General features: G+C 40.1%; 1 protein-coding gene across 1 annotated transcript; it reads left to right on the top strand.

The window, feature by feature from the left end:
- Positions 1 to 1,611: 1,611 nt before the first annotated feature.
- LOC142538658 (putative mitochondrial protein AtMg00860) lies at positions 1,612 to 2,209 on the top strand. Its single transcript, XM_075643966.1, has 2 exons — positions 1,612 to 1,932; positions 2,180 to 2,209. Exons 1-2 carry the CDS (start codon positions 1,612 to 1,614, stop codon positions 2,207 to 2,209), a joined length of 351 nt encoding a protein of 116 aa, XP_075500081.1.
- The last annotated feature ends 24,991 nt before the right edge of the window (positions 2,210 to 27,200 follow it).

Here is a 27,200-nt window from a genome sequence, read left to right as displayed (position 1 = left end):
TCGAAGTTGTTACTTATGGGGAGATAGTGGAAAGATCACTTATGGCTGAACAGGATGAATAAGATATTGACAGAGACAGACAACAGCGAAGGCAACAGTACTTTCAAAGGAACCAATCAACAGGACAAGGCAAAAAGACCGATAGCAAAGGTACTCGACCAGAGGAACCCCATGGCAAGGGTCCTCCTCCACGTAAGGAACAAGATAAACCACCTTGTCCTAAATGTGGCAAACTCCATGGCGGTGAATGTATGCAAGGTTCCAATGTTTGTTATCATTGCAAAAAGCCAGGGCATCTCGCCAGGAATTGTCCAGGAAGTTTTGAGAAAGTAGAGGGACACCTTTTCTCGATGACCAAATAGGAAGTGGATGCGGATACGTCGATGATTACCGGTATGTTCTTGATTTCTGGTATCACTTATATTGTTTTACTAGATTCAAGAGCCACGCATTCCTTTATTTCCGAATCTTTTGTAGGGAGACTGGGCATTATAGCAAGTACAACAGAGACACAACTCGCCATAGCCTTACCTTCCAGGCAAGAATTACATACATATCAGATTGTGCGAGGGTGTCCAATATATGCCCAAGGCCATCAGATGTATGCTGAATTGATAGTTTTGAAAATGACCGATTTTGATGTTATATTGGGAATGGATTGGCTCTCGAGGTACAGAGTTACTATTGATTGTGGCATAAAAATGATCAATTTTGCACCAGTAGGAGATGAACCATTCACAATAGCAAGTGCAGGTATTTCCTTACCTCTTCGGATAATCTCTTGTATGAAGGCTTGTAAATTACTATAGAAGGGGTGTCAAGGATATTTAGCATCTGTGTTAACTATTGATCCACCTGTTCGTGAATTAAAAGATACAGATGTTGTTTGTGAATTTTCAAAGGTATTTCCTGATGATTTAACAGGCTTACCCCCCAGATAGGGAGATCGAATTTGTGATTGATGTTGTGACAGGAACTCATCCGATCTCAAAAGCTCCTTATCGATTAGCTCCTACAGAAATGAAAGAATTGAAAGGACAATTGCAAGAGTTCCTCGACAAAGGGTTTATTAGACCAAGTTTGTCACCGTGGGATGCACCTGTTTTATTTGTGCAGAAGAAAGACGGTACCCTTCGTCTATGAATTGATTATCGGGAGGTGAACAAGGCGACAGTCAAAAATAAATATCCACTCCCCAGAATTGATGATTTGTTTGATCAATTACAAGGAGCTGTCATCTTTTCGAAGATTGATTTACGATCAGGCTATCATCAACTAAAAGTGAAATCAGATGATATCTCAAAGACTTCCTTCCGGACCAGGTACGAGAATTATGAATTTCTTGTAATGCCATTTGGACTAACAAATGCACCACCAGCTTTTATGGATTTAATGAACAGAATTTTTAAGCCATTTCTAGACAAGTTTGTGATTGTGTTTATAGATGATATTCTCATCTACTCACGAACTGTAGAGGAGCATCGAGAACATCTAAAATTTGTTTTGTAGACTTTGAAGGATAAACATTTATATGGAAAATGGAAGAAATGTGAATTTTGACTTGAACAAATAGCATACTTAGGCCATATTATCTCAAAAGAAGGCATATCAATGGATCCAAGCAGGATTGAAGCTGTTAATAACTGGCTACGACCGACCACTGTTATCGAGGTACGGAGTTTTCTTGGGTTAGCTGGTTATTACCGGCGGTTTATAGCGGGATTTTCTAAGACATCATTGCCTTTGACTGCTTTAACACGAAAGAATGTGAAATTTGTATGGAACGAAGCATGTGATCACAGTTTCCAAGAGTTAAAGGCAAAATTGACATCAGCACCAGTCCTTGCTATACCAGAAGGACCAGGAGATTTTGTGGTATACAGTGATGCTTCGAAACAAGGTTTAGGAGCAGTTTTAATGCAGCACGGGAAGGTGATTGCTTATGCCTCAAGACAATTGAAGGAATATGAAAAGAACTATCCCACACATGATTTAGAACTGGCAGCAGTGGTATTTGCGTTGAAAATATGGCGCCATTATCTGTATGGCGAACGGTGTGAAATATACACGGACCACAAGAGTTTGAAATATTTATTCACGCAAAAAGAATTGAATATGAGACAACGACGTTGGTTGGAATTAGTAAAAGATTATGATTGTGTTATTAACTATCATCCAGGTAAAGCCAATGTGGTTGCTGATGCATTAAGTTGAAAGTTCAGTTCTATTGTTGCAATGCAAATACAAGAACAAATTTTATGGGATTTACAGAACTTGAAGATTGATTTTATTCCAAAAGGGGCTGTAATCCAGTTATCATCCCTCATGGTTCGACCAACGCTTGCGGACAGAATCAAGGCCGAACAAAATACAGATACTGAATTACAACAACTAAGGCAGCGAGATGAGGATAAAGGACATTCGAACTATGAATTGAATGGGGAAGGAATATGGACATATCGAGGTAGATTGTGCGTGCCGAAACAAGGAACAATCAGGACCGACATTCTTATTGATGCACATGCTACTCCCTACTCATTACATCCAGGAGGCACCAAAATGTACAAAGATTTGAAACCATTATTTTGGTGGCCACGTATGAAAAAGGACATCGCACAATTTGTTGCACAATGTCTAACTTGTTAAGAGGTCAAGACTGAACATCAAAGACCAGCAGGACTTCTGAAACCATTGCCTATTCCTGAATGAAAATGGGAGCATATCACGATGGATTTCATTCTTGGTTTGCCAAGAACACAAAGAGGATTCGATGCTATATGGGTTATTGTGGATCGACTTATGAAATCAGCTCACTTTCTTCCGGTGAAGACCACATACACGATGAATCAATATGCTGAAGAATACCTCAAAGAGATAGTGAGACTTCATGGCATCCTAGTGTCCATTGTATCTAATAGAGATCCCAAATTTACGTCTGCATTTTGGAAGAGTTTACATCATGCTATGGGAACTCGATGGGCATTTATTACAACATTCCACCCTCAAACTGATGGACAATCAGAACGAGTGAATCAGATCTTAGAAGATAGGTTGAGGGCCTGTACTATTGACTTTCCAGGTAGTTGGGACAGTAAACTACCATTGGCTGAGTTTACATATAACAATAGCTACCAGTCAAGTATTGGAATGGCACCATATACTGCATTATAAGGTAAAAAATGTAACTCTCCGGTACATTGGGATGAAGTAGGAGAAAGAAAATTATTAGGCCCTGAATTGGTACAACAGAAAGCCGATTTAGAAACCAAAATCAGAGAAAGAATGCATACCGCCCAAAGCCGACAGAAAAGCTATGCTGATGTGCGACATCGTCGACTAGAATTTCAGATTGGTAACCATGTATTTCTAAAGATATCACCATTGAAGGGCATTTTACGTTTTGGTAATAAGGGAAAATTGAGTCCAAGATATATCGGTCCATTTGAAATCTTGGAAAGAATAGGAGACAGGGCCTATCGAGTTGCTTTACCACTGAACTTGTCAAATGTTCATAATGTTTTTCATGTTTCCTTGCTACGGAAATATTTGGCCAATCCTTCTTACGTTCTTCATTACGAATCATTGGAGCTTGCATCGAATCTCTCGTATGAAGAAACACCAGTCCAAATCCTCGATAGGAAATCAAAAGTTTTACGAGGCAAGGAAATACCCTTGGTAAAAACTGTTATGGCGCAATCATGCAATTGAAGAAGCAACCTGGGAGCGAGAAGACGAGATTCAACAGAGATATCCTGAACTATATGGTATGTAAAATTTCGAGAACGAAATTCTTTGAAGGAGGGGAGAATTGTAATGCCCGGTTACTCGTACAAATGATAATAATGTGTTTATGTCGTTTATTAGGTAGTTATTTTGCTCATTAGATTTCACGTGATGATTTAAGTATCAATATTGGGATTGAACATTATTTTTATATTGCTCATGGTGTATTGAGGATGAATATATGTCTAAATAGGGATGGTAAGATGTGTAGGTAGAAGTAGTGTAATGAAGTTGGTAGGAAATGAGATGAAAATATGGTAGTTCTTGTAGAACCCGTAAATTAGACTACATATAAGTCATGCATAATTCTAGTATTTTAAATTAAAATGACTTTATTGCATGAGTATTTAAATGCTTTTCTTTAAAGTTAATTATTTTATGCAGTAGTTTAAATTTTTATCTTTTCAGTTAATTCAGTGAGGCCTGACTGGAATTGGAGTTTTGAGATAGAATATAAGAATTGAGAAATCATTCCTAGAGTTTATTTTTGCTAGCTAATAAGTTGATTTAAGTTAAAAGGAGGTTTAAGGAATTATTGAAGTAACTTGAGGTAAGTAGGAAATAAGTTCAATTAGGTTCCATAATTAAGGTGTTGATTCCTTAAATTATTTAAAGGATAGGTAAGGCTCTTAAGGTTTAAAAATTTACTAACTAAACAATATTTCCCCTCCATTTAATTGTTCAATTTTCGGCCATCCCTTAGTTGAGTAAACAATTCTTTGACAACTCACCTTTGACCATTTCTTTATTATTTCTTGGCATGATAATCCTTTCATTTATTAACCACCATTTATTTAATATAAGATCATTATCTGAGCCTTGTGAGGACATGTAGAATCGGTCACACCCTATCCATTTCCCTCTCCAACAAAGCATTTTGATATCAAACAAATTCAAATTTCAAAAAGAGGTAGACTTGGTCTTGCCATCCCTCTTATATTGCAACCCCTTCCCCTCACTCTCCTAACCACCATTTCCCCTCCACCATTACCAAAATCGAGAGTATTTCAGAGTTTTAAATCGTGAGCCTCATAGCTAATAACAAGAGGAAAAATCGAGTAGCAAGCAAGAAAGAAAACGCTCTGTCTCCTCCGCGCCGCGTCGTTGCGTTTCGTTCGTTTTCTTTTCAAAACGAAACCAAACATGTATATGTTCTTCTTTGCTCTTCAATCAAGTCGTATTATGATTTTTAAACACTACATGATCATGATCTTTCAACCAAAACCTAAATACATGACAAAACATTTCGAAATCCAAGATGCAGATTTTCGGCCCTTCCTTGTGCTACTCACGGTTTACTTGTTCTTGATGTTTCAGGTTGATGGATCGTGTCCAGGCTCCCTAAGCTGCATTTAGAAATGTACTAGGACATGTTAGGAACACATTTGTCCATTGATTCTAGCCCCATACCCACTGGAATCCAGAAATGACAGCAACTTCCCCATGAGTGTCATATTGTGTTTGATTTTCTGTCATGTTGCTGTCACGGGGAAGTGTCTGATCTTGGCTGCCCTAGGGGCCTATAGCCATGGTTAGAACGCCTTCCTAGCATGTCTAAGACGTGACCAAGTCACCCTTTTGAGGCTTGGTCCATGGTTGCATCGGTTTTTAAATCAAAACACAAGAACAGCCCCTTCCCCTTTCGGCCCTTCTCATTTTACAGCAAGTGTATTTCGGGTTTTGTGGAATGGTATGGATCTTGGTTGGCCTATGGCCCTTAGCCATGGTTCACACCCTACCTCTTGATGTTTATATTATGCCATGGTCAACCAAATAGCCACTGGAATGGTCCATGACAGCAAGAACCACGGAAACATCCCACGCGCAGAATTAGTGCTCGGTTGGGACGTATGGTTTGGTATCTGGTGTGATTCGAATTGTGGCTGACCTAGCGCCCTTATCCATGTTTCAAATCATTCCTTAGGATGTTGGTAAGAGTTTTTGGTCGGTGGTTCAAGCCCCAATGGCCATTAGCCTCGCAAACGACGCAAGGAAACCAAAGCACAACTGCTGTATTTTTGTCACAGCAACTTGCTGCTTCGGTTCAGTGGCTCGTTTGAGTTCTTGGTTGGCTGTTAGACTATGGACATGGACTGGAAAGTGCCTCATTAAGTTGGGAAGGTCATGTTTTTGGCCGTTTGTGATTCGGATAATTTTTGAGGGCGTACGAGAAATGACGGTGCGATGTGCCAAATTGACTCTCGAAAGAGCTATTCATGTTTTGGCCTCTATTCACCAAAATTTCGGCCCTTATCATTTTTGGAGCATTACTTCCTCATTTTAAGTGTATTTTAGTAATGACTAAATGAGGGTTCGGTGTTGGTTCGAGTTGGCACGGAGTCATGATTAAGTATGAGGTCGTTGAGTGTAATTGTCTCGTTTTTTGATTCAATTACAAAGTTTGGTAAAGAAAACCATTTGCATATTTTTTATGATAAATTTAGGTCGCAGCGAGCCTGGGAACGATCCAATCCATGTGGTAAATAATACAGGATATTTCATTATGCCATTTAATTATATTACGTGCATAAAAATATAAAATATTTATTTTTGAGATTTATGCGATATTGCTTGTGGCCATTTCACTGTCATGGGAGCATTGTATTATCCGGTCGCTAGTTACCGGTCAGTTCAGTTCAGTTCCACCCAGTATACTGTGGCATTAGTCTGATCAGACGTTCATTATTTCACCCGGTCGCCAGTTACCGGTCAGTTCAGTTCAGTGCATGGGCCACTTGCGTAGACCATAATCTCAACAAAAAATTTATGATATTTTATTACAGGGCTCCAAAGAGCAAACATTTTCACTGTGATTTTCAGTTGAGTTATGCACGTATTATAATTGCTTATGATAAGTTATTTTCACATTATGCCTCTTGACATGATATTTTACTCCCATGCAATTTTACTATATTATTTACTCGTTACTTACGATATATGTATGCTGAGTCTTTAGGCTCACTAGACTTGATTGTTGTAGGTAATGATAATGTTGGGGCCGAGGGCGGGGACCAGTGAGCTAGCTTGGGTCGGCAGTAGTGGAACCCGAGGACCTCATTTACAGCGCTCAAACATTTTTTTTTAATTATGCTCAAACAATTTTTTTATCAGTTGTTGAATTACTTTACTTGTTATTTTGTGAGCGATAATTTCTTCCGGTGCTATTTTTAAACATTAAACTTGATTTATCAATTTATTTTGTGAATGAGGCATCTTAATTATTTTTAAAAGAAAATTTTAAAATTTTCCGCAAATTTTCAAACATGAATTTTCGGGCCATTATAGCTGGTATCAAAGCAATGGTTCTGTAAAGGGTTGTACTACTATTGACCACGAGAAGCTCATGAAGTCACGTCTTCGATCGGTAAGTTTTACATTTACGCATTTTATTCAAAGCATGAATTATTTAACAGCATGTTTTCATGAAATATTTTACGTCCAGATTTATATTGTTCACTATTTAAATGTAAATAAATTATAGAGATTATGAATGTTGGTTACGTATGAGTTATGTATGGAAAAGTATGCCCCATAGATGTTAGAGTAGGTGCCCATCGAGCCAAGTGTTGGCTGAGGGTTCATGTTTAAACTCTATGTATGAACAGTCTTTATTTTAATAATATTTGAAATTATTATTTTGGCACTTCTTTATCTATATACACATGCTAGTTGCATAGATAAAGCCCTTGAATATAGAAATAGTAGAAAGAATATGAGATGCTCATATGATGAGTAACATGAAACTCATAGTTGTAATACTGTATATTCTAAACGGTTCCTAGTCGATTCAGCCGCCACTAAGAAGGATATAGGCCGCTCAAGTTCGAGACTAGTATCTGCGATGTGAGTACAATGTTTCATTGGTAGGGTACATTGTGATGTCCGAGCATGCAGATAGGTGCTCCTGGTAGAGTGCACTGAACAACCCTCAATAAAGGACTTTCCAAGTGGTTCTCACTTATCGAGTGGAAAAGTCCTAGTTTATGGTTGTACTCCATTAGTCCTTATGACCCGGGACAACATTGAGACTCTATGTGCTAGAATTACACTTTGACTTGTTTACCGACTCTCATGGGGTCATCAGGTGGCAAGGTTGGGTGTTCTGTCGAAACATATAGGAGTCGATGCATTGTAGTCGGGGATTCACCGCTTACCTCCGGGTATAAATATCTTATGTGTTCTCATGTATGTGTAGTTTGAAATCTCTGATCAGAGTATGGTGGTAATTAAGAAAGTGGTTTCCTAGATTACTCCATCGATGCAACTACGACATGACACATAGTATCGATTCATTGACAACTCTCGATAAACCAATGGTAGTTGAATCGGTCGGGATATATGAGTTGAAGGGACCGTACTGTACGCTAACCATAATTGAATGGTTCTTGCAGGCACTATCATTTGATACCTAGGGAATCATGTGAGCGATGCTGCTAGGCGTTTAACATGGTTGGTTGGGTGCTATCAGACTTGAGTTCGGACGTTCTTGTTATCAAGGAGTTTATAAGTAAGAATGGAGCAATTAGGGTATGCTCGTATAAGGACATGTTTAGTCCGAATCACATGGAGATGTGAACCCACAGCTAGTTGTTTCAATAAACCATTGAGGGCCACACAAGTACTAGCTTTATAGATCCCGTTGAGAAGTAAAATAGTTCAAAGTGTTGAACGGCTTATAAATGAGTTTATAAGCGTAAGGAAAAATAGAAGTATGACTTCTATGAGAGAAATGTAATTTTTAATTTATGAATGTGTTCCTAAATTAAAACTAGGCCAAGTGAATAATGTATTTGAAAATTATGATTTTCATAAACATTGTTATGGACTAAATTAAATTAATTCAAGTGTTGAATTAATTAAACACTACTGGGCCTAGTAGAGTCCAAATAATTAAATTAATTCAAGTGTTGAATTAATTAAATAACATTGGGCCTTGTAAAGCCCAATTGGAAATATTTATTTAAATATTGGGCTTGAGTAAAATCAAGTAAAGTTTAATTGGGCTCAAATATGTTTGAGACAATTAAATTAAAGAGTCCATGGGCCCTTTGTAAATGTTACAACTCCATTAGGTTTTGCATGCTTGGGAGATGAAGAGTTGTGAATACTTTTGATTAAAAAAATTGCATGGCATGCAAAAGGTGATTCTACTTTTCCCACAACCTAGACAACTAATTCACTCTCCCATTCATTCTAACTTGGTCGAAAACTGGGTGTGTGAGATATTCCTCATTTTTCTCTCATTTTGTTCTTCAAGTTGTTGAAAACAAAAACTCTTCTCAAAAGAAAAATGCCCTATATTTTCTAGTGCAAGTGTAAGGTGGATCTTTTAAGTTTGGTGGTGGGCTTGATTTTGAAGAAAGGAAGCTTGTAGATTTTTCTTGCCATACAAGAGCAAAGGTGTTTACACCTTAGTTGGAGCAATCATCAACCTCAAGAGGTTGATAGGTATAATTTCTTAACACCCTATGTATGACAAAGGTGATTAGTATATGTTGCACACTAGTACTAAGATGCTCGATTTTTCTCTTACAAGTGGTATCATGAGCTAAGGATACTAGTTTTTGTGTGGCATATACATAATATTATATTGAGGTCGATTTCTAACCGCATGAGATGAAAATTTGCAAAAAAAGTCAAGGCATTGCAAGGGGAATTTCGGACAGCAACTTGCTGCCCATTTCGGGGCTGCCCGAACAGCCCCTTTAAAAAAAAAAAAAAATTTGTTGTTGGCCGGAATCCGGCGATGGCGATGACGACTAGGGTTTTCAAAAGGTGTTTTGAAATATCAAAGTGTCATGGGCCTTGAGTTGTTGGGCCATTGGATGGCTAACATATTTGTGAATTTTAAATGGGCCAAAATGTTTTTGGTGAAAAATGAGTTTTTTGGGCCCTTAATTTTAAAATTACAAAAGTTGCAAATATTTTCTCATAAAATAAATAATTGAAGTTGGAGTTTAATTATTTATAGTAAATTGTGATTTATAAGAAATTTGGTTACAAGAAAATAGACAAAGGTGTTTGTATATTTTGTTAATTTAGTTTAAAATCGTGGCGGTTAGTGATTGGTTCAAGATATATAATATTGGATCAAGGATGATCAAAATCTTGGTGTATGATATGTAATATTATGCATGAAGGATGATCAAAAGCTCAAGCCCAAATTTCTAGGTGTATGCTAGGATATTTTGTGTTGAATGATTGTAATAATTATTAAATTTAAAGTGGGCTTAGTTTATGGCCCGTTCCCACCCCCATTGAGCTGTATCCCTCTTTGCCATGGATATTTATTTGTAAATATTGAAGCTAATGTAATAGTTGCATTTGCATCCCATGTATTTCCCAAGGATTGGACCTAGGCCCGTGTTTAGCTCACACGGGCCATTAGTATTGGGGCGATTGATCATCCTTGTTTTGTTTACTGTTTATAATATGTGCATTATATGTTATAAATAATGAGTATATGCGTTATTATTATGATAATAACAAAGTTGCATGAATCCGGCAAACTTACGATCAAACATGGCCAGCTTTTAAATAAAATAATGTTGAGACCTTTCAAAATTAAAAACCCTCATTTTGAATAAGTTTCAAAATTAATATCAAGGCCGAAAAGGGATATTATAAATTTGTTTATAATTTCCATGTCTTCCATCAACAATGGGTGCATGATGAACGCTACCCGTACTCGGGGCTCGGCTCATATTATTGGGGGGGCCCTGGGTGGCGGAAAGCTGTGACATCCATTGACATGGTGATGTGAACTACGTGGAACTCCCATTATTTTGGCTCGTATTATTGGGGAACTCATGGCGACCGTCCATTAAGGTTCAACATCAATGGGTAAGGCTTGACACGTGAAGATAAACGATGTCATATTATTGGGTCCTAATCAAACATGAGACAAAAGTTTACGTAGAGGGTTGCATTGTGATGCAATTGGAAACTACCTTTTAGGGATTATGATTGGCTGATATTATTCGTGATCATAATTCGCTAATTGGACCTTACATACCTACTGAGGAAAGGAGTTTCCCGTTTTCACTAGAGGGTAGTGAAAATGTCAAAACAGTGGGAGCGAAAATTTAAAAAGTAAACGTCCATACTTTATATCTTACTAAATATTTTAAAATAGTCATTAACTTTTATCTGTTTTACTTTTCAGTACAAAATTTGACAATGTCTTCAATTCGCAATCCGCTTTCTACCATACTCGAAAAACACGTATTAACCGGACCTAATTACATCACTTGGCTAAGAAATCTGAAAAGCGTCTTGAACTCGGAAAAGATTGCATATACACTAACTGAGTCACCCCTTGATAAGGCTCCGACTGACTGCACTCCTGAGGAATTGAGGACCTACAAGGATTGGTGTGACCATGACTTGAAGGCCAAGTGTTATATGCAGGCTTCTATGAATGATGAGCTGCAAAGGCGTTTTGAGGATGCAAAGAGTGCTGCTGACATTCATTTGCACCTCAAGGAGCTCTTTGGAGAGCAAACACGTCCTCTTAGGCATGCTACCATCAAGGAGCTGATCACTTTGCACATGCGAGATGGGGCCTCGGTCCATGAGCATGGCCTAAAGATGATTGGGCTCGTGGACAAGTTCGTTGGCATGAATTTGATATTGTCTTCGGAGTTGACCACCGACGTTTTGCTGTTATCGCTGCCTAGCTCATTTGATCCTTTTGTGGTGAACTTCAACATGAACAAGATGGAGCCGACCCTTGAGGAGTTGGTGAACATGCTTGTGACCTTTGAGTCCACCATCAAGAAAGAGAAGCCGGTTCTTTTTGTGAGCTCTTCATCTGGTACGAAGACCGGTCCACCTGGGAAGGGAAAGAAGCGTTCTTTCCAACGTCCCAAGAAGAACGTGCCCTTGAAGGGGCAGACTCTGGGTCCCGTTGTGGCATCCACACCAGTGAAGGCTGACAAGACTGTTGACATCTGTCATCACTGCAAGAATCCTGGACATTGGAGGCGTAATTGCAGGGAATATCTGGCCCAGAAGAGTTCTGAAAACGGTATGTTCTATATTGAAGTAAACATTTCAATTAACTCTACTTCTTGGGTATTGGATACCGGATGTGGCTCACATCTTTGTAATGATTTGCAGGCGATGGGAAGAAGTAGAAGGCTCGGGGAAGGTGAGACCTTCTTGAGGATGGGCAATGGAGCAAGGGTTGCTGCCAAGGCCGTAGGAGATGTTTGCTTGTATTTGAACAATGATTTTAAGTTATTTTTGAGAGATGTTTTGTTTTACCAGATTTGGTGAAAAATATTATTTTCATTTCTATGCTTGATAAAGATGGATTTTCTTGTTTATTTAGCAAAGGTGTTTGCAATATTTACAAGAATGAATGTTTAATTTGTACTGGAGAACTTGAAAACGATCTCTACACCTTAAAATTGAATGATATTCCACTTAACAATGTCCAAGCTATTACAACAACAAACAAGCGCAAACAAGATACTCTAAATTCGGCACAATTATGGCATGCTCGATTAGGACATATTTCCCTAAGAAGGATGAACAAGCTAGTGGTAGTGGGCATGTTTGATATGTCTGATATTAATGCTCTCAGGACTTGTGAATCCTGTCTAAAAGGAAAGATGACCAAGATTCCCTTTAAGGGCCATGTGGAGCGAGCCAAAGGGTTATTGGATTTGATCCATACCGATGTGTGCAGTCTGCTTAGCATCACCACTAAGCATGGACATGCCTACTTCATCACCTTTACCGATGACTTTTCGAGGTATGGGTATGTGTATTTGATGAAATACAAGTCTGAAGCCTTTGAAAGGTTCAAAGAATTCAGAAGTGAAGTAGAGAAGCAATTGGGACGAAGCATCAAGACACTTTGATAGGATCGAGGTGGTGAGTACTTGAGTGCCGAGTTCCAAGAGTATCTTAGGGAGAATGGGATTCTCTCGCAGTGGACTCCGCCCGCTACACCGCAGTTGAATGGTGTTTCGGAGCGTCGTAACCGGACTTTGATGTACATGGTTCGGTCTATGACGGGGTTCACAAAGTTTCCGCCATCCTTTTGGGGATATGCGCTTGACACAACGGCACTGTTGTTGAACAATGTCCATTCAAAGGCAGTTGACAAGACACCATATGAGATATGGATGGGTAATCCACCCAAATATTCTTATCTTAGAATATGGGGGTGCCCTGCTTATGTGAAGCAGGTAGTGGGAGATAAATTGGATAGCCGATCCATTTTATGTTACTTTGTGGGATATCCAAGGAATTCTGTTGGATATTACTTCTATCATCCCCAAGAAACAAAGGTGTTTGTTTCTAGGAATGCAACCTTTTTAGAAAAGGAATTTCTATTAGATAGGAAAGGCGAGATGATAGAACTCGAAGAGCTTCGAGAGACACTCACAATTATGGAACCCACACCCGAAGAGCCAAGAGAGGAGATACAAGCTCCTAGAATATCTGAGAGAGTCTCGAGACCACCTATGAGGTATGGTCTGCTTCTTGAAGAGGGCCATGATGAGCCTAACCATGGATGTGATCCAAGGACCTTCAACGAAGCGTTATCTGATGCCGATTCATCCAAGTGGCTTGAAGCGATGGAATCTGAGATGAATTCCATGAATTCGAACCATGTGTGGAATCTCGTGGATCCACCTGAGGAAATTGTTCCCATAGGGTGTAAATGGATTAACAAGAGGAAACTTGGGGCGGATGAGAAGGTATTGACCTTCAAGGCGCGATTGGTGACAAAAAGATATATTCAAAGAGAAGGAGTTGACTTTGAGGAAACCTTTTCTCCAGTTGCAATGTTCAAGTCCATAAGGATTTTGCTAGCCATAGCTGCATGGTATGACTATGAGATATGGCAGATGGATGTTAAGACAACCTTTCTTAATGGGGATATTAAGGAAGAGATTTACATGTCTCAACCTGAAGGGTTTACATCTATCGGAAGTGAGCATATGGTATGAAAACTTCAAAGATTTATTTATGGTCTAAAGCAGGCATCTAGGAGTTGGAACCTCAGATTCGATAGTACAATCAAAGAGTTTGGTTTTGCTAAAAATCCTGAGTAACCCTGTGTGTATAAGAAGGTCAATGAGAGTGTTGTGACATTCCTTGTCCTTTATGTTGATGACATTCTACTCATTGGGAATGATGTAGGGATGTTTCAATATACTAAGATATGGTTAGCGAGTAAGTTCTCGATGCAGGACTTGAGTGAAGCATCATTTGTATTGGAAATACAGATCTATAGAGATAGATCAAAAAGATTGCTTGGTCTCACCCAGTCCACATACATTGATACAATCGTGAAGCGGTTCTCGATGGATGAGTCCAAGAGAGGACATCTACCAATGTGTCATGGCGTGTCCCTATCCAAGTCTATGTCTTCCAAGACCGATGCAGAGATAGCGGCGATGACAAGCATTCCTTATGCATCTGCGATTGGTAGCATCATGTATGGGATGATATCTACACATCCTAACGTGGCTTTTGCACTAAGTGTAGTGAGTAGATATCAATCCAACCCTGGTCTTCCACACTTGAAAGCTGTGAAAGATATCCTCAAGTATTTGAGAAGGACCAATAAGTTGTTCTTGGTCTATGGGGGTGGAGAACTGAAATTGGAAGGCTATACCGACTCTAGCTTCCAAAGTGATATCGATGACTCGAAGTCAACCTCTAGATTCATATTCATGCTCAATGGTGCTGCTGTCTCTTGGAAGAGTTCCAAGCAAGACAGTACAACGGATTCCACCACTGAGGCAGAATATATTGCTGCATCAGCTGCAGCAAAGGAGGCTGTTTGGATAAGGAATTTCGTCCAAGACTTGGGCGTCATTCCTAATGGAATTGCTCCTGTCCCGGTGTTTTGTGACAACACGGGAGCCATTGCTCAAGCAAAGGAGCCGAGGTCACATCAGAAGTCCAAACACGTATTGAGAAAGTACCACATCCTCAGAGAGATAGTGGAGAGAGGAGATGTCACGATTGACAAAGTCGGCTTCGCAGATAATGTTGCTGATCCGCTAACTAAGCCTTTACCTGGACTATTATTCGAGAAGCATCGTGAATCGATGGGTTTGAAGCATATGGGTAGTTGGCTCTAGTGCAAGTGGGAGATTGTTAGAGTAGGTGCCCATCGAGCCAAGTGTTGGCCGAGGGTTAATGTTTAAACTCTATGTATGAACAGTCTTTATTTTAATAATATTTGAAATTATTATTTTGGCACTTCTTTATCTATATACCCATGCTAGTTGCATAGATAAAGCCCTTGAATATACAAATAGTAGAAAGAATATGAGATGCTCATATGATGAGTATCATGAAACTCATATTTGTAATACTATATATTCTAAATGGTTCCTAGTCGATTCAGCCGCCACTAAGAAGGATATAGACCGCTCGAGTTTGAGACTAGTATCTACGATGTGAGTACCTTGTTTCATTGGCAGGGTACATTGTGATGTCCGAGCATGCAGATAGGTGCTCCTTGTAGAGTTCACTGAACAACCCTCCATAAAAGACTTTCCAAGTGGTTCTCACTTATCGAGTGGAAAAGTCCTAGTTTATGGTTGTAGACCATTAGTCCTTATGACCCGGGACAACATTGAAACTCTATGTGCTAGAATTACACTTTGACTTGTTTACCGACTCTCATGGGGTTATCAGGTGGCAAGGTTGGGTGTTCTGTCGAAACATATAGGAGTCAATGCATTGTAGTCGGGGATTCACCGCTTACCTTAAGGTATGGATATCCTATGTGTTCTCATGTATGTGTAGTATGAAATCTCTGATCAGAGTATGGTGGTAATTAAGAAAGTGGTTTCCTAGATTACTCCATCGATGCAACTACGACATGACACATAGTATCGATTCATTGACAACTCTCGATAAACCAATGGTAGTCGAATCGGTCGGGATATATGAGTTGAAGGGACCGTACTGTACGCTAACCATAATTGAATGGTTCTTGCAGGCACTATCATTTGATACCTAGGGAATCATGTGAGCGATGCTGCTAGGCGTTTAACATGGTTGGTTGGGTACTATCAGACTTGAGTTCTGACGTTCTTGTTTTCAAGGAGTTGATAAGTAAGAATGGAGCAATTGGGGTATGCTCGTATAAGGACATGTTTAGTCCGAATCACATGGAGATGTGAACCCACGACTAGTTGTATCAATGAACCATTGAGGGCCACACAAGTACTAGCATTATAGATCCCGTTGAGAAGTAAAATAGTTCAAAGTGTTGAATGGCTTATAAATGAGTTTATAAGCGTAAGGAAAAATAGAAGTATGACTTCTATGAGAGAAATGTAATTTTTAATTTATGAATGTGTTCCTAAATTAAAACTAGGCCAAGTGAATAATGTATTTGAAAATTATGATTTTCATAAACATTGTTATGTACTAAATTAAATTAATTCAAGTGTTGAATTAATTAAACACTAGTGAGCCTAGTAGATTCAAAATAATTAAATTAATTCAGGTGTTGAATTAATTAAATAACATTGGGCCTTGTAGAGCCCCATTGGAAATAATTATTTAACTAGTTGGCTTGAGTAAAATAAAGTAAAGTTTAATTGGGCTCAAATATGTTTGAGACAATTAAATTAAAAAGTCCATGGGCCCTTTGTAAATGTTACAAGCCCACTAGGTTTTGCATGCTTGGGAGATGAAAAGTTGTGAATACTTTTGATTAAAAAAATTGCATGGCATGCAAAAAGTGATCTTTTTTCTCTTATTTTGTTCTTCAAGTTGTTGAAAACAAAAACTCTTCTCAAAAGAAAAATGCCTTACATTTTCTAGTGCAAGTGTAAGGTGGATCTTTTAAGTTTGGTGGTGGGCTTGATTTTGAAGGAAGGAAGCTTGTAGATTTTTCTTGCCATACAAGAGCTAAGGTGTTTACACCTTAGTTGGAGCCATCATCAACCTCAAGAGGTTGATAGGTATAATTTCTTAACACCCTATGTAAGACAAAGGTGTTTAGTATATGTTGCACACTAGTACTAAGGTGCTCGATTTTTCTCTTGCAAAAACCGAAAGTTTCGTACCTTCCGTTGCGCATTCGGGCACCTAAAATCGATCCCTTACACTAGAAGCATTCTCGAACGCACTAGAAATGATGAGCCTCGCCAAGAGGACATGGAGGAGCAGAGGCAGGAGAGAGATTTACCACCTCCACCTCCAGCGGACATGAATGCACAGATGCTAGATGGGATGACTCAGTTCTTCGCACAGTTTGCGGGGAACCATGCTGTGGCGACCAGGCCGACAGGGCCCGATGCTGTCTATGAGAGATTCATGAAGATGCGTCCTAAGGAGTTTTTAGGGACGACGGACCCAATGATTGCCGAGGGCTGGATCAAGTCCCTCGAGGTTATTTTCGAGTTCATGGAGCTTGGAGATGCAGACAGAGTTCGATGTGCCACTTATTTATTTGGAGGAGATGCCCGCTTATGGTGGGAAGGAGCATCAGTAGCCCTGAACATGGCTACACTGAGTTGGGCGCGTTTCACGGAGGTATTGTACCCCAAATATTTTACTGAGGAAGTGCGCACCAGGTTGACCACTGAGTTCATGAGCCTGAGACAGGGAGATCTGACTGTTACGGAGTTCATCCGTAAGTTTGAGAGGGGTTGTCATTTTGTGCCCCTGATCGCGAATGATGCTAAAGCCAAGTTGATACATTTCTTGGTAGGTCTACGGCCAATCTTGTGCCGGGATGTTAGGGTGTCTGACCCTACTACTTATGAGGTCACTGTCTCCAAAGCTCTAGCCGCAGAGCAGGATCAGCGTGATATCGAGAGAGATCGCCAGGGCAAGCGCCCAGTCCAGGTACCGCACCGCCCTCCTCCTCAGCAGCATTAGCAGCTGAACAAGAGGCCTTTTCACGGGCCGCCTAGAAACAGAGGTCAGCAGCAGCAGCATGGGCGGGGACGCCCTGCCCCGAATACTTTTGAGCACACACTTTGCCCTAGGTGCTCACGCCGCCATCCTGGAGCATGTATGTTTGGTTCAGGAAAGTGTTATAAGTGTGGTAGTCCAGACCACTTACTTCTGCAGTGCCCTCAGAGGACTCTGCCTACCCAAGGCAGAGTTTTTGCCATGCATGCGATAGAGACAAACCCGAAGACCATGCTTATGATAGGGAGAATATTTATATCTGAGGGCCACTCATTTATTTCGGAGGTCTTTGCTAATTTCCTCAAGGTCAAGACCGTTGGGCTAGATGTAGCCTATTCAGTAGTATTGCCTTCTGGTGAGGAGATGGCAGCTACCAATGTGATTCGAGACATAGATCTTGAGCTCCATGGCAACCTCGTTTATGCGGATCTGATCGTGTTGCCGATGCCAGAGTTTGACATCATCCTAGGGATGGACTGACTATTGCGGAACAGAGTTTTGATTGACTTCCAACGGAGATCTGTTCTAGTCCGACCGCCTGGAATGACGCAGTTCTTATTCAAGCCGGACAGGTACTTTCTCTTACCGCGCATTATTCCTTATGTCAAGGCTAGGAAGCTCATGCATAGAGGGTGTCGGGCATTTTTGGCAACTTTTATATCTGTCCCCGAGGCGCCCAGTCAGTCAGCCGCAGATGTTCCAATTGTTAGAGACTTCTTAGACGTTTTTCCTGAGGACGTCTCTGGTATGCCACCCGAGAGAGAGGTGGAGTTTTCTATTATGCTTATGCCAGGTACGGTCCCGATCTCCAAAGCACCGTACCGACTAGCTCCGACAGAGATGGCAGAGCTTAAGAAGAAGATTCAGGAAATTCTGGATAAGGAGTTCATTCGCCCGAGTTTTTCATCATGGGGCGCGCCAGTCTTATTTGTGAAGAAGAAGGATGGCTCTATGAGGCTTTGTATTGACTACCGGGAGTTGAACAGGGTTACAGTGAAAAACAAATACCCACTTCCGAGGATCGAGGACTTATTTGACCAGTTGCACGGAGCTTCGGTATTCTTCAAGATAGATCTGCGTTCCGGTTATCACCATTTGAGGGTGAGAGATGCTGATGTTTCCAAGACTGCCTTCAGGACTCGTTATGGCCACTATGAGTTCCTTGTGATGCCGTTTGGTCTGACGAATGCGCCAGCGATCTTCATGGATCTCATGAATCGCGTATTTTAGCCGTATCTTGACCAGTTCGTGATAGTATTCATAGACGACATTCTCGTCTACTTCAAGAATCAGGAGGATCACAGCAGACATCTGACCACAGTGCTGCAGACCTTGTAGAAGCACAAGTTATTCGCAAAATTTAATAAGTGAGAATTTTGGTTAGAGAAGGTGGCATTCTTAGGCCACATTCTTTCTAGCAGTGTATTGAGGTAGACCCAGCGAAAGTTTTTGCAGTCAGAGATTGGGTTGTGCCGCAGAATGCATCAGAGATCCCCAGTTTTCTTGGACTAGCAGGATATTATCGGAAGTTCATTAAGGGATTCTCCTCTATTGCCGTTCCACTCACATCATTGACCAAGAAGAATGCTAAATTTGTGTGCAGCGAGGAGTGTCAGAAGAGCTTCGATACTTTAAAGCAAGCTCTTATCTCAACACCAGTTTTGGCCATGCCGTCAGGGCCCAGAGATTTTGTTTTGTATACCGATGCTTTGAAGCTCGGTTTGGGCGCAGTATTGATGCAGCATGGGAAGGTGATAGCATATGCCTCTAGACAGTTTAAAACTCATGAGAAGAACTATCCTACCCATGATCTAGAGTTGGCCGCCGTGGTTTTTGCCTTGAAGATTTGGAGGCACTATTTGAAAGGGGATCGGTTACGGTGACCGGAAGCGCAACGGAAGTTTAAAAATCGAAATTTTGCTTGGAATTTTCGGCCACCCCACATTTTGTGTAGTAAATACAAAAACAAACACATGTCATACATAGGGTGTTTGAGAGATATACCTATCAATCTTTAAAAGATTGATTGTGGCTCCAAATTTGTTGTTAAACAACAAAGCTCTTGAATGGCAAGAAGATCTACAAGCTTCCTCCTTGAGCACACCTTGCTCAAAATTAGGCCCACCACTTGCTAAGAAGATCCCCTCTTGTTTTGCACTAGAAAAACAAAAGGATTTTCAAAGAGAAGTGTGTATTTTTCTTCAACAATTGAAGAGCAAAATGGAGAGAAAATTTTTGAGAGAATTTTCCACAAATTTCGGCCAAGAGAGATGCTAGAATGGGAGTGAATGTTGTGTCTTGGTGTTGCAAAAAGCAAAAAGCAAAAGTTGCATGCCATGCAATATTTTATTCAAAAGTATTCACAACTCTTCACCTCCCAAGCATGCAAACCCTAGTGGGCTTGTAACATTTACAAAGGGCCCATGGACTTTTTAATTGTCTCAAACATATTTGAGCCCAATTAAACTTTACTTGATTTTACTCAAACCCACTAGTTAAATAATTATTTCCAATTAGGCTCTACAAGGCTCAATGTGATTTATTTAATTCAACACTTGAATTAATTTAATTATTTGGACTCTACTAGGCCCACTAGTGTTTAATTAATTCAACACTTGAATTAATTTAATTTAGTCTATAATAATATTTATGAAAATCACAATCTTCAAATACATTATTCACTTGGCCTACTTTTAATTTAGGAACACATTCATAAATTAAAAGTTACATTTCTCTCATAGAAGACATACTTCTATTTTTCCTTACGCTTATAAACCCATTTATAAGCCGTTCAACACTTTGAACTATTTTACTTCTCAACGGGATCTAGAAAGCTAGTACTTGTGTGGCCCTCAATGGTTCATTGTTACAACTAGCCGTGGGTTCACATCTCCATGTGATTCGGACTAAACTTGTCCTTATATGAGCATACCCCAATTGCTCCATTCTTACTTATCAACTCCTTGATAACAAGAACGTCAGAACTCAAGTCTTATAGTACCCAACCAATCATGTTAAATGCCTAGCAGCATCGCTTACATGATTCCATAGGTATCAAATGATATTGCCTGCAAGAACCATTCAATTATGGTTAGCGTACAGTACGGTCCCTTCAACTCATATATCCCGACCGATTCGACAACCATTGGTTTATCGAGAGTTGTCAATAAATCGATACTATGTCTCATGTCGTAGTTGCATCGATGGTGTAATCTATGAAACCCCTTTTATAATTACCACCATACTCTGATCAAAGATTTCAACCTACATACACATGAGAACACATATGATATCCATACCCGAAGGTAAGCGGTGAATCCCCGACTACAATGCATCGACTCCTATATGTTTCAACAGAACACCCAACCTTGCCACCTGAAGACCCCATGAGAGTCGGTAAACAAGTCAAAGTGTAATTCTAGCACATAGAGTCTCAATATTGTCCCGGGTCATAAGGTCTAATAGTGCACAACCATAAACTAGGACTTTTCCACTCGATAAGTGAGAACCACTTGGAAAGTCCTTTTATGGAGGGTTGTTCAGTGCACTCTACAAGAAGCACCTATATGCATGTTCGGACATCACAATGTCCCCTACTAATGAAACATAATACTCACATTGCAGATACTAGTCTCGAACTCGAGCGGCCTATATCCTTCTTAGTGGCGGCTGAATCGACTAAGAACCGTTTAGAATATACAGTATTACAAATATGAGTTTCATGATACTTATCATATGAGCATCTCATATTATTTCTACTATTTGTATATTCAAGGGCTTTATCTATGCAACTAGCAAGGATATACAGATAAAGAAGTGCCAAAATAATAAATTCAAATATTATTAAAATAAAGACTGTTTATACATAGAGTTTAATCATTAACCCTCAGCCAACACTTGGCTCGACGGACACCTACTCTAACAATCTCCCACTTGCACTAGAGCCAACTACCTATATGCTTCAAACCCATCGATTCGCGATGCTTCTCGAACAATGGTCCAGGTAAAGGCTTAGTTAGTGGATCAGCAACATTATCTGCGAAGCCGACTTTGTCAATCGTGACATCTCCTCTCTCCACTATCTCTCTGAGGATGTGGTACTTTCTCAATACGTGTTTGGAATTCTGATGAGACCTCGGCTCCTTTGCTTGAGCAATAGCTCCCGTGTTGTCACAAAACACCCGGACAGGAGCAACTCCATTAGGAATGATGCCCAACTCTTGGACAAAATTCCTTATCCAAACAGCCTCCTTTGCTGCAGCTGATGCAACAATATATTCTGCCTCAGTGGTGGAATCCGCTGTACTGTCTTGCTTGGAACTCTTCCAAGAGACAGCAGCATCATTGAGCATGAATATGAACCCAGAGGTTGACTTCGAGTCATCGATATCACTTTGGAAGCTAGAGTCGATATAGCCTTCCAATTTCAGTTCTCTACCCCCATAGACCAAGAACAACTTATTGGTCCTTCTCAAATACTTGAGGATATCTTTCACAACTTTCAAGTGTGGAAGACCAGGGTTGGATTGATATCTTCTCACTACACTTAGTGCAAAAGCCACGTCAGGATGTGTAGATATCATCTCATAGATGATGCTACCAATCGCAGATGCATAAGGAATGCTTGTCATCGCTGCTATCTCTGCATCAGTCTTGGCAGACATAGACTTGGATAGGGACACGCCATGACACATTGGTAGATGTCCTCTCTTGGACTCATCAATCGATAACCACTTCACGATGGTATCAATGTATGTGGACTGGGTGAGACCAAGCAATCTTTTTGATCTATCTCTATAGATCTGTATTCCCAATACAAAAGATGCTTCACCCAAGTCCTGCATCGAGAACTTACTTGCTAACCATATCTTAGTTGATTGCAACATTCCTACATCATTCCCAATGAGTAGAATGTCATCAACATACAACACCAGGAATGTCACAGCATTCCCACTGACCTTTTTATACACACAGGGTTCCTCAGGATTCTTAGTAAAACCAAACTCTTTGATTGTACTATTGAATCTGAGGTTCCAACTCCTAGATGCCTGCTTTAGACCATAAATTGATCTCTGAAGTTTGCATACCATATGCTCACTTCGGACAGATGTGAACCCCTCAGGTTGAGACATGTAAATCTCTTCCTTAATATCCCCATTAAGAAAGGTTTTCTTAACATCCATCTGCCATATCTCATAGTTATACCATGCAGCTATGGCCAGCAAAATCCTTATGGACTTGAACATTGCGACTGGGGAAAAGGTTTCCTCAAAGTCAACTCCTTGTCTTTGAGTATATCCTTTTGCCACCAATCGCGCATTGAAGGTCAATACCTTCCCATCCGCCCCAAGTTTCCTCTTGTAAATCCATTTACACCCTATGGGAACAATTCCCTCAGGTGGATCCACGAGATTCCACACTTGGTTCGAATGCATGGAATTCATCTCAGATTCCATCGCTTCAAGCCACTTGGATGAATCGGCATCAGATAATGCTTCCTTGAAGGTCCTTGGATCACATCCATGGTTAGGCTTATCATGGCCCTCTTCAAGAAGCAGACCATACCTCATAGGTGGTCTCGAGACTCTCTCGGATCTTCTAGGAGCTTGTATGTCCTCTCTTGGCTCTTCGGTTGTGGGTTCTACAATTGTGGGTGTCTCTCGAACCTCTTCGAGTTCTATCATCTCGCCTTTTCTATCTAATAGAAATTCCTTTTCTAAAAAGGTTGCATTCCTAGAAACAAACACCTTTGTTTCTTGGGGATGATAGAAGTAATATCCAACAGAATTCCTTGGATATCCCACAAAGTAACATAAAATGGATCGGCTATCCAATTTATCTCCCACTACCTGCTTCACATAAGCAGGGCACCCCCATATTCTAAGATAAGAATATTTGGGTGGATTACCCATCCATATCTCATATGGTGTCTTGTCAACTGCCTTTGAATGGACATTGTTCAACAACAGTGCCGTTGTGTCAAGCGCATATCCCCAAAAGGATGGCGGAAACTTTGTGAACCCCGTCATAGACCGAACCATGTCCATCAAAGTCCGGTTACGACGCTCCGAAACACCATTCAACTGTGGTGTAGCGGGCGGAGTCCACTGCGAGTGAATCCCATTTTCCCTAAGATACTCTTGGAACTCGACACTCAAGTACTCACCACCTCGATCCGATTGAAGTGTCTTGATGCTTCCTCCCAATTGCTTCTCTACTTCACTTCTGAATTCTTTGAACCTTTCAAAGGCTTCAGACTTGTATTTCATCAAAAACACATACCCATACCTCAAAAAGTCATCGGTAAAGGTGATGAAGTAGGCATTTCCATGCTTAGTGGTTATGCTAAGCGGACCGCACACATCGGTATGGATCAAATCCAATAACCCTTTGGCTCGCTCAACATGGCCCTTAAAGGGAATCTTGGTCATCTTTCCTTTTAAATAGGATTCACAAGTCGTGAGAGCAAATATCAGACATATCAAACATGCCTACTCCCACTAATTTGTTCATCTTTCTTAGGGAAATATGTCCTAATCGAGCATGCCATAATTGTGCCATATTAAGAGTATCTTGTTTGCGCTTGTTTGTTGTTGTTATAGCTTGGACGTTGTTAAGTGGAATATCTTTCAATTTTAAGGTGTAGAGATCGTTTTCAAGTTCTCCAGTACCAATTAAACATTAATTCTTGTAAATATTGCAAACACCTTTGCTAAATAAACAAGAAAATCCATCTTTGTCTAACATAGAAATGGAAATAATGTTTTTCACCAAGTCTGGTACAAACAAAACATCTCTTAACTCTAACTTAAAATCATTGTTCAAAAGTAAACAAACATCTCCAAAGCTTTGGCAGCAACTCTTGCCCCATTGCCCATCCTCAAGAAGGTCTCACCTTCCCGGAGCCTCCTACTTCTTCCCATCACCTGCAAATCATTACAGAGATGTGAGCCACAGCCGGTATCCAATACCCAAGAAGTAGAGTTAATTGAAATGTTTACTTCGATATAGAACATACCTTTTCCAGAACTCTTCTGCGCCAGATATTCCCTGCAATTACGCCTCCAATGTCCAGGCTTCTTGCAGTGATGACAGACGTCAACAGTCTTGTCAGCTTTAACTAGTGCGGCTGCCACAGCGGGAATCGGAGTCTGCCTCTTCAAGGGCACGCTCTTCTTGGGACGTTGGAAAGAACGCTTCTTTCCTTTCCCAGGTGGACCGGTCTTCGTTCCAGATGAAGAGCCCACATAAAGAACCGGCTTCTCTTTCTTGATGGTGGACTCAAAGGTCACAAGCATGTTCACCAACTCCTCAAGGGTCGGCTCCATCTTGTTCATATTGAAATTCACCACAAAAGAATCAAACGAGCTAGGCAGGGACAACAGCAACACGTCGGTGGTCAACTCCGAAGGCAAGATCAATTCCATGCCAACGAGCTTGTCCACGAGCCCAATCAACTTAAGGCCATGCTCATGAACCGAGGCCCCATCTCGCATGCGTAAAGTGATGAGCTCCTTGACTGTGGCATGCCTAAGTGGCCGAGTGAGCTCACCAAAGAGCTCCTTGAGGTGCATATGAATGTCAGCAGCATTCTTTGCATTCTTTACATATGAATGTCAGCAGCATTCTTTTCATTCTTGTAAATATTGCAAACACCTTTGCTAAATAAACAAGAAAATCCATCTTTGTCTAACATAGAAATGGAAATAATGTTTTTCACCAAGTCTGGTACAAACAAAACATCTCTTAACAACAACTTAAAATCATTGTTCAAAATTAAAGAAACATCTCCAACAGCTTTGGCAGCAACTCTTGCCCCATTGCCCATCCTCAAGAAGGTCTCACCTTCCCTGAGCCTCCTACTTCTTCCCATCACCTGCAAATCATTACAGAGATGTGAGCCACAGCCGGTATCCAATACCCAAGAAGTAGAGTTAATTGAAATTTTTACTTCGATATAGAACATACCGTTTCCAGAACTCTTCTGGGCAAGATATTCCCTGCAGTTACGCCTCCAATGTCCAGGCTTCTTGCAATGATGACAGATGTCAACAGTCTTGTCAGCCTTCACTGGTGTGGCTGCCACTACGGGAATCTTTTCCGAGTTTAGGACGATTTTCAGATTTCTTAGCCAAGTGAGATAGTTAGGTCCGGTTAACACATGTTTTTCGAGTATAGCGGATAGCGGGTTGCGAATTGAAGACATTGTCAAATTTTGTACTTAAAAGTAAAATAGATAAATGTTAACGACTATTTTAAAATATTTAGTAAGATATAAAGTATGGACTTCTAGTTTATAAATTTTCGCTCCCACTGTTTTGACATTTCCACTATCCTATAGTGAAAACGGGAAACTCCTTTCCTCAGTAGGTACGTAAGGTCCAATTAGCGAATTATGATCCCGAATAATATCAGCCAATCATAATTCCTAAAAGGTAGTTTCCAATTGCATCACAATGCAACCCTCTACGTAAACTTTTGTCTCACGTTTGATTAGGACCTAATAATATGACGTCGTTCATCTTCAAGTGTCAAGCCTTACCCATCGATGTTGAACCTTAATGGACGGTCGCCATGAGTTCCCTCAATAATATGAGCCGAAATCATGGGAGTTCCACGTAGTTCACATCACCATGTCAATGGATGTCACAACTTTTCGACACCCAGAGCTCCCCAATAATATGAGCCGAGCACCGAGTACGGGTAGCGTTCAGCATGCACCCATTTTCGATGGAAGACAAGGAAATTATAAACAAATTTATAATTCCCCTTTTTAAGCTTGATATTAATTTTGAATCTTATTCAAAATGAGGGTTTTTAATTTTGAAAGGTCTCATCATTAATTTTATTTCAAAGCTCGCCATGTTTGATCGTATGTTTGCCGGATTCATGCAACTTTGTTATTATCATAATAATAACGCACATACTCATTATTTATAACATATCATGCATATATTATAAACAGTAAACAAACAAGGATGATCAATCGCCCAAATACTAATGGCCCGTGTGAGCTAAACACGGGCCTAGGTCAAATCCTAGGGAAATGCAAGGGATGCAAATACAACTATTACATTAGCTTCCAATATTTACATGTCTTCGATCTTCATAATCATCATGGCCACCATCTTCCAATCTTGATCATCCACTATACTAATATTTACAAATAAATATCCATGGAAAATAGCGATACATCTCATGGGGGTGGGAACGGGCCATAAACCAAGCCCACTTTATAAATTGATAATTATTACAATCATTCAACACAAAATATCCTAGAATACACCTAGCAAATTGGGCTTGGGCTTTTGATCATCCTTCATGCATAATATCACATATCATACACCATCAATTAATTATCACAATAATTAATTGATCCAATATTATATATCTTGATCCAATCACTAACCGCCACGATTATAAACTAAATTAACAAAGTATACAAACACCTTTGCCTACTTTCCAATTAATTTATTTATAACCGAATTTCTTATAAATCACAATTT

This window comes from Primulina tabacum, chromosome 3 (assembly GCF_025594145.1).
Source record: "Primulina tabacum isolate GXHZ01 chromosome 3, ASM2559414v2, whole genome shotgun sequence".
NCBI lineage: Eukaryota > Viridiplantae > Streptophyta > Magnoliopsida > Lamiales > Gesneriaceae > Primulina > Primulina tabacum.
Note: the sequence above shows the minus strand (reverse complement) of the source record. Positions and strands in the feature narration are given on the sequence as shown.

What these genes read in the sequence shown, in the direction of transcription:
- LOC142538658 (XM_075643966.1), top strand. Translation starts at nt 1,612, where the DNA reads ATGGATCCAAGCAGGATTGAAGCTGTTAATAACTGGCTACGACCGACC. An exon ending in TTTTAATGCAGCACGGGAAG is followed by an intron (nt 1,933 to 2,179) that starts GTGATTGCTTAT and finishes ACTATCATCCAG; the next exon opens with GTAAAGCCAATGTGGTTGCT.